At 56.6% G+C, this 7598-nt stretch overlaps 5 protein-coding genes across 5 annotated transcripts; 2 read left to right on the forward strand and 3 right to left on the reverse strand.

Annotated features, from left to right (window-relative positions):
* Positions 1-222: 222 nt before the first annotated feature.
* Positions 223-693, reverse strand: K452DRAFT_293387 (uncharacterized protein; the record flags this gene model as incomplete). The annotated part of the gene is made up of 1 exon (XM_033541556.1): positions 223-693. A coding segment is annotated over exon 1 (248 nt), but the record flags the coding sequence as incomplete, so codon positions are not given.
* Positions 694-730: 37 nt separating this feature from the next.
* On the reverse strand, positions 731-1672 carry K452DRAFT_239767 (uncharacterized protein; the record flags this gene model as incomplete). The annotated part of the gene is made up of 4 exons (XM_033537745.1): positions 731-926; positions 1078-1214; positions 1364-1379; positions 1485-1672. The coding sequence occupies 4 exons, from the start codon at positions 1670-1672 to the stop codon at positions 731-733; spliced, it is 537 nt and encodes a 178-aa protein (XP_033390935.1).
* Positions 1673-2053: 381 nt separating this feature from the next.
* K452DRAFT_239771 (uncharacterized protein) lies at positions 2054-2569 on the forward strand (the record flags this gene model as incomplete). The annotated part of the gene is made up of 4 exons (XM_033537746.1): positions 2054-2139; positions 2208-2314; positions 2388-2420; positions 2514-2569. The coding sequence occupies 4 exons, from the start codon at positions 2054-2056 to the stop codon at positions 2567-2569; spliced, it is 282 nt and encodes a 93-aa protein (XP_033390936.1).
* Positions 2570-2712: 143 nt separating this feature from the next.
* K452DRAFT_239772 (uncharacterized protein) lies at positions 2713-3800 on the reverse strand (the record flags this gene model as incomplete). The annotated part of the gene is made up of 5 exons (XM_033537747.1): positions 2713-2983; positions 3057-3258; positions 3309-3469; positions 3518-3690; positions 3738-3800. 5 exons carry the CDS (start codon positions 3798-3800, stop codon positions 2713-2715), a joined length of 870 nt encoding a protein of 289 aa, XP_033390937.1.
* Positions 3801-4157: 357 nt separating this feature from the next.
* K452DRAFT_293392 (uncharacterized protein) lies at positions 4158-6339 on the forward strand. The gene has a single exon (XM_033541557.1). The coding sequence runs from the start codon at positions 4309-4311 to the stop codon at positions 6253-6255; it is 1947 nt and encodes a 648-aa protein (XP_033390938.1). The 5' UTR covers positions 4158-4308; the 3' UTR covers positions 6256-6339.
* The last annotated feature ends 1259 nt before the right edge of the window (positions 6340-7598 follow it).

Raw genomic sequence — 7598 nt, forward strand, 5'->3', positions numbered from 1 at the left:
AAAAAAAAAAAAAAAAAAAAAAAAAAAAAAAAAAAAAAAACGTGAGACGAGTGGAAAAGAAACAGAGAAGGCCAGAAAGAAAAACGGCGCCTCCCCGCATCGCACCTACCTTACCCAACCTGACCAAGATCCAAGATCACTCCTCCCCTCCCACAACCACACACCAACCCCACCAACTCACTCCCACACACAGCAACCAAACCTACCATACCTCATACAAACCTCATATACAAAGAAGCACACACAACACACACAGCCAAATAGAGAGAGCGAGGGAGCCAGAGACAAAGACAAACAGCACCAACAACGCAGCAGCAGCGAAGAAAAAAACTCCAATTCAGTTAGAAGCGCTCAAATCCATGTTACATACCATGCGGTCTCCCGCTCTAACGACACGACACGACCTACACTGCGCCCGGTAGTGAGTGAGCGAGGGGCCGAAGCTGTGGGAATGCTCAACTTGGCCTGACTGGATCGGACCTGAAAAGACCTGGGCAGACCAAGCAAGGCCTGGCCAGGCCAGACCAGACCAAACCAACCCCGAGAAGCCCCGCCCACCCACGCGCTTGTCTATACCATCCAAGCCCATCTTTAATTTTCTCAACGAAAGAAGGCAGACAGAGCCGCCGATTCTACTTCCCAGACCAAACCCATTGTCCCTCGCCAACCACTATGCACGCACGCTGATAGCTCTACACAAACGCAGCAGGCGGACCAACAAACGGCGCGCTTATTTGCCCTGCTCAGCGCGCTTGAGCGTGCCGACGGGGTCGCTGAGCGCGGCCTTAGCGGCGTCCTTCTCCTCCACGGCCGCGGCCTTGAGCTCGCCCGTCACCGTCTCGCCCTTCTGCGAGCGCTGCCAGAGCAGAATGCGCGTCGTCTGGATGAAGCCGACGCAGCCGAGGAAGAAGTTCACTGCAGCGAGGCTGTGTGGGGTGGCAGTTATGTCAGCTGGGGCGCGCGCTAAAATCTAACGTGGAACTGCTGGGTGGGGTGTTTGGGGGTATTCCGATGGCTCCGTCCGCCCTGAGGCGGAGGATCCTCCGGTTTGCAGTGCTGGGAATGGGCGCGACGTACAAGACGTTCCGCGGCTTGATGATCATGCACCAGCGGGTCCAGATGGCGCCGGTGGCCATGAGCGCCGCGTTCTGCGAGAGAGAGAGCATCTCGGCAGGGCGGAAGAAGTCGGCCACGCCGGCGAGGACGAGAGCCCACTGTAGCAGTTCTGGTCAGCGTTGCATGTCCCGGTGTGTGTATTTCTCGAGCTCGGGGTTTGTCCGAAGTGCGCGCGCTCGCTCGCTCGTATGACGTGGTGCGGCGCGAGACAAAAAGCCCCGGCGTCGGGGAATGCAGGCTCTCATACCTTCATGACAGGCGCCCTGGACAGCAATCGTCAGCGCATGCTCTCTCTAAGCTCAATTCGCCATCGTCGCCAACCTCGACGCTTATCCGACGGGATTGGAGCGCGCAGTGGCATGACTCACCAGAAGTGCACCGTCTTGGGGCCGACGGGGCTGTGCCAGAACTTGGCGAAGCCGCTCTTGGGGGGCGCGGCGACATTGTCCTGGGCGGGCGTGGTGATGCGGCGGCGCTGGAAGTTGCGGAAAACCGGGTTGCGCGCAAAGGTGCGCGAGAAGTTGGCCAGGCGGGTGGTGGAGCGGAAGGCAGACATTTTTGGATGTGGATTTTATGTGCTCGACCTAGGGTGCGGCGGAGGGAAAGGGGAAAAGGAAAGTGGTGGTGTGGAGGTGGGAAGTGATGTTGCGAGGTCGGAGCAGTGCGAGAGCGGAACTGGGTTGCGGCGGAGCTGCTTACGAAGAGGCACCTTTGGCGTTCGTTGGTGTTGGCCGACCCGATGGAAGTCCGCTGTGACTAGTCGTGGCCGGAATGTAGGTATAGGGTTCGAGAGATTTCTGGCCACCTCTAAATCGCCCGCACTCGGCCCAACTTGCCCTGCCAAGACTCAGACTGCGAGCTTCACGCATCACTCGCGGCATCACCACCATCGTACCCGCACATCCTCCCCACACCCACCACCGCCCACCCCGACGCCATGTCCGGCAAATACGTCTTCTCCAGCACGCTCAAGGAGCTGCGCTTCGCCCTGTGCCAGACCTCCTCCCACAGCGCCGCCGCAAGGTACAATCGCCGTCTCCGCATCCGCCCGCATTTACAAACGAGCTGCCGCTGATTGGACCGTTGCACAGGCAGTTCTTGCAGCGCGCATACCCGACCATGAAGCACCACAACCCCCACACGCCCATCATGATCCGCGAGGCGCTGGATATCGAGCCCAAGGTTTACGCGAGATACGGTGCGTTGACATGCGAAGCTTGGGAGCTTTCGGGGGGCATTGAGGGGCGCCGGCTGACAATCGGCTTCTGCAGAGTTTGGAAAGGAGAAGATGCTGCCTCTGAAGGGTGAGTGAATGCCGCTGCCGTGCTGTTGTCGCTTGCGTGGCGACACGGGCCATCAATTGGGCGCTGGGGATGAGAGCTAACGCCGCGACGCAGGTCTGGACGACAAGTCGATCGAGAGCAAAATCACCGAGCTGGTCAAGTCTTCGTAAAGTTATATCATGTCACGTCTAGAGGAAGAAGATGCTCTGAAAAACGGGCTGTACAAATAAGCAATCTCGATACCAACGCGGCATTCTATGTACACGCTCTTTGCATTCCAGGTCCTGCTTGCGTCTGTATACGCAATCAGGGGCTACAATTTTTCACTAAGGGTCGCGTTACCCACGGCTTCTCCGAACCGGTATTGGGCCCAGCTCATGCTGCCTTCAGGCATGGTGAAGAGTTGCGTGCCGACGTCGTCTTCTGCAGCGCCTGCGGCGATGTGGATGGGCAGGAGATGATCAAATGTCGGATGCGCCTGTCTGGCGTCTCCGCGCTTCAGAAGCGCTGCCATTGCCTCCTGTCTCTGGTCTGGCTGTGTTGTTGCCGCCTCTTTCAATGCATCATCGAAGCTATTGACATATCTAGGTCGCGTCAGTATAATTGCGGCGCAAGCTCAATTAACTTGTTCGGTGAGGTTGAAGATGGGATACTCACGGCATTGGCTGAGACTGGCCCATTGAGGCCCAAAGGTCTCGCAGATTATGCACCGCCATTCCCGAGCAAATGACCAGGATGTTTTCGTCCCTCAATGCAGCAACGGCCTTTCCAAGACGGTAATGCTCGTTCGGATCCTCTTGTCTGAACAGCGAAATTTGCACGACTGGGACGTTCAAAGGATTCTTTTCTGGGTTAAATGCTGCAAACCGTCAGCGCCGCCATTGAGTGTTTAGGCAGAGTGCTCTATACCTAGCAGGAGAGGTACCCAAGCGCCGTGGTCAAGGCCTCTGGAGACCGGCGTGTATCCGACGCCGGCTTGTTCGAGCTTAGACATGACATTCTGCGCTATGTCGCGGCTCCCCACATTCGGGTACTTGACATTGTAGTACGAGTCCGGGAAACCGTAGAAGCTGACAGTCATGAGTATCCATTGGCTCCAAGGACATGTGCTCACTCACTCGTAAATCAGCTCAGTGATCTCCGCCGTGTTTACGAGGACGCCGTTGTTACGGCTCTGCCAGTGGGCGGAGAATATCACAACGGCTTTTGGTTTGACTTTGCTAGTTATTTCCTTGCCAATGTCCTGTAGTTTCTTGTAGGCAGGGTGATCCGGCTCTTCCATGATGTTTGGCTATGTTTGGTTAGATTCGACTTGTTTGGATGTGTTAGGGGACTGACGCCTCCATGTGAAAGAAAATAGACCGGTGTCCGCGCAGGACGTGCGGATGCGTCGCTAGACATGTCTGGTGACACGGATGAGAAGAGACCACTGGCAAGGGGTATTTGGGAGCGACGAAGGAAGCTCTTCAATGGTGAGAGCATAGGCTGGTATAAGGAAAGGATTCCGATGACTACGGCAAGAATGGCAACGACCAATGGTGCTGGACGTGTATGCATGATCCTAGACAGACTTTCAGTATAAATATAGAGTGAGTAACTAATCACGTCAACCAGGAGGCGTAGTGAAATAGAGGGCATAAATTTGTCAAAGCCACGTGAGGGTCACGAATGGTGCGGAAATATTCCGGCAGTTTGCTGTGTTTGCGCTTGCGTTTGCGAGTGCACGGGCGGCAGCTATTCACAGCTGTAACAAAGCTCCATTCACCATTCACCATCCAGAAACACCCATTTGGAGATGCCTCGCGCTAGGTAGAGCCCTCTCGCCAAATATCTAGGGTCTGCTACTTCAGCCCGCCTCTCTCCCCCAACACCTTCGCTCCAAACGAACACGTCGCCTGTCGCCGTCACCATGTCTGCGCCAGGCCCCATCATGGAGCTCATAGGCAAGACTGCCTTCGCCTTCGACCAGATCCAACCGCTTCTACCAACCTACACCCATCTCCTCGTGTCGGCGCTCTTCCCCATCTACGCTGGCGCTCACTCGTCGCTCACCCGCCCCGCATCCGCCGCTAAACCTCCCAAACGCAAAAAGCACGCCGACGATGAGAGCGCAGAGGACAACAAGGAGGAAGAGGACAATGAGCAGAAGATGGAGGGGCTCTCACCCAGCGACGCCCTCATGTTCCCTATCATGGCGGGCGTCACGCTGACAGGTCTGTATTTCCTCATCAAGTGGATGGACAATGCAGAACTGCTCAACAAGATTCTGAACGGCTACTTTGCCTTTTTCGCCATCTTCAGCGTTTCGCGCTTCATCACCGACGGTCTTGACTTCATCCACTGCGTCGTCTTTCCCCGCGTCTACAGGGATCAGGGTTTGGAGTACGAAGTCCACAACTCCAAGCGCAATGCCATCCCGGCCGACAGCAACGAACTCCACAAGCAATTGCAAGCTGGAAGGAAAAATGACGATATCATCCGTACATCGCCGTTGCCTGGAGCGCTGAGTCGCTTTCTGCTTCCAACGTCCGCCAAGTCTGCTCTCTGGGCTTTCCGCAGGTTGCCCTACCAGAAATGGACGGTTAAGACGCACATCCACGGCATCTTCTCTGCGCGCGCACAAATCGGCCTTCATGGGGTTCTTGGATTCCTTTTCGGTCTTGCGGCGGTAGCCTGGTTCAACTTCGTCTCGAAGCCCTGGTTCTTGACTAACCTTCTCGGCTTCGCCTTCAGCTATGGCGCCATGCAATTACTGTCGCCTACCACATTCGGCACTGGCACGCTCCTTCTTTCAGCGCTGTTCTTCTACGACATCTACATGGTCTTCTTCACGCCGATGATGGTCACCGTGGCAAAGAGCCTTGACATCCCGATTAAGCTCGTGTTCCCGCGCCCTTCGGTGCCGAGCCCAGTCGAGGGCCGTCCGCCAATCAAGCAGCACGCGATGCTGGGCCTCGGCGACGTTGTGATCCCGGGCATCATGATCGGTCTCGCCCTACGCTTTGATTTGTATATGTTCTACCTGCGCAAGCAGCGCCGCGTCGAAGCCGAGCAGGACAAGCCCGCCGAGACACAAAAGGCCAAGTACGTCTCCGTCTCGAACCGCTGGGGCGAGGCTCTCTGGAACGTTGGCCCCACTCCCGGCAGCTTTCCGCGCCCGTACTTTAGGGCCAGCTTGGTGGGCTACGTTCTCGGCATGCTGGCCACGCTGGCGGCAATGCAGATTGCGAACCACGCGCAGCCGGCACTGCTGTACCTCGTGCCGGGCGTGCTGCTTGCGATTTGGGGCACCGCGTTGGTGCGGGGCGAGGTCAAGGACGTGTGGAACTGGAGCGAGGCGGACGAAGACACGGAAGAGCAGGGCGACGCGAAGGATAAGAAGGACGCCTCGAGCAGGAAGAGCATCTTCTCGGCCGAGCGCACCAAGGACATGGAACACAGGCTGGAGAAAGCGGCGGGCAAGTACGTCGAAGTGGACGAGACGAGCACCGCGCACGACGATGACGACGACGCCGCCGCCGCCGCCAAGAACGAGAAACGCACCAAAGCGGCCAAGCACGCGAAGAAGCGCAACGCTGCCTCCGCCGGCCCGGACCGCACGCTCTTCGCCTTCAGCATCACGGCGCCGTTCGCCCTCTCGTCTCCGAAGCGCAGGTCTTCCAACGCGGCCGACGCTTCCGCTGGCGCTGACAACGACGACGCCTCTTCACGCCCTAGCTCCTCGGGCAGTAGTGCTGCTGGCGGCGGCTTGAGACGCAGGAATTGGCAGGCGGGCACGCCGGGCAAGGGCGAGGGCGCGGGGGTTTGGGAGGGCGAGGGCGAGGTGCCGATTGGGAAGCGTAGGAGGACGAGTTAGGTGAGGGGTTTGAGAGGGTTTGAGAGGGATGGGTTGGGCGTTTTGGTGGTTGGCTGGCTGGTTTGCTTGCGGGTTTGATTGCTTTAATGGCTGCGGAGGGCTTACGGCGCGCTCCTTTAGCTTGGCCTGGGTCTTTGGATTGCGAGCTGCTTGTTGGGGCTGCATGTAGGAATTGTTGGTGCTGGTGCTGGGGGTGCTGGGGGGGGGGGGGGGGCGTTTGGGCTGGGCTGGGCTGGGCTTCAATGATGGCTGCAGTGGGATGCGGACTGCGAACTGCAGACTGCGGCTGTGGCTCTGACGAAAAGCAAAAGCGGACTTATGCGTGCTGATGCGTGCGGTGCGTATGGGAGGGAGTGAAGCGTGCGTGCGTGCGTACGGTACCAATATGCGCGCATAGGTAGATAGATAAATGAATATGAAACTCTACAAGTCTACAGATAGGCACTAGGCACTAGGGATGGTACGCCTGTTTTGTGTTCATATATGTGTGTGCGTGTCTGCAGTTGATATCACGAATATAACACGCGCTGATGACCCGAAATCGTGCGCTGTGTAGGCACCTAGGTACTGTATACAGGGCGTCGTATAGCCAATAGCTTAATAAGGGAGGGTGCTGCGCTGTACTTGTTCTTGCTTGCACTGTACCGGGAGAGACGGCATATTGACCATTAAGGACATGCTAAGTTGGTGTAGGTGTAGTCACTGTATAAATATTATAAGTATACACTATTGTGTTTGTAACCTACTAATCCTATAGACAGCACAAAGCAGCACCAACGCAATGCCGGCGCCGTTGCTATCCATCCAAACTCAAGCTCAAGCTACGCTACGTCATCGCGCAACCCGTTAAACGGTAGACAATTGCAACGCCAGGTACTAGGCAGGGGTTGCTATTGTTGTTGTTGATATTGTCCTAGCTATGTGGCAGAACGTCAAAGGTGCGTAAGTGTGCTGACAAGGACACAAAGCCCACAACCCCACTTCGAGCTGCCACTGAGCGCTGATCACGGCTTCGATGTTACTGCTACTGCTAGCTGCCCTGTCCTGTCCTGCGTATTGTATGCATGTAAACAGACAAGTCCAGCCCGCCTGTGGTCTGGCCAGAGCCGCTCTAGCGCGCGCACACAAAGCGCGTGTACGCAGCTATCTCTTAACTGCTTTCTTTCCTTTTTCTTTCTTGGTTAGTTGCCGCCACAGCCATGTCAAGGGGGGTGCAGGCGCAGGTGCAAGTATAAAGCCCTTCCTCCGCTCTCTCTCATCAAACAACCATACACACCGTTTAATTTCATTCATTCGTTTTCAACACCCACACACACACACACACACACACACACACACACACA

The sequence above is a fragment of the Aplosporella prunicola genome (genome assembly GCF_010093885.1).
Source record: "Aplosporella prunicola CBS 121167 unplaced genomic scaffold K452scaffold_154, whole genome shotgun sequence".
In the NCBI taxonomy this organism is placed as follows: domain Eukaryota; kingdom Fungi; phylum Ascomycota; class Dothideomycetes; order Botryosphaeriales; family Aplosporellaceae; genus Aplosporella; species Aplosporella prunicola.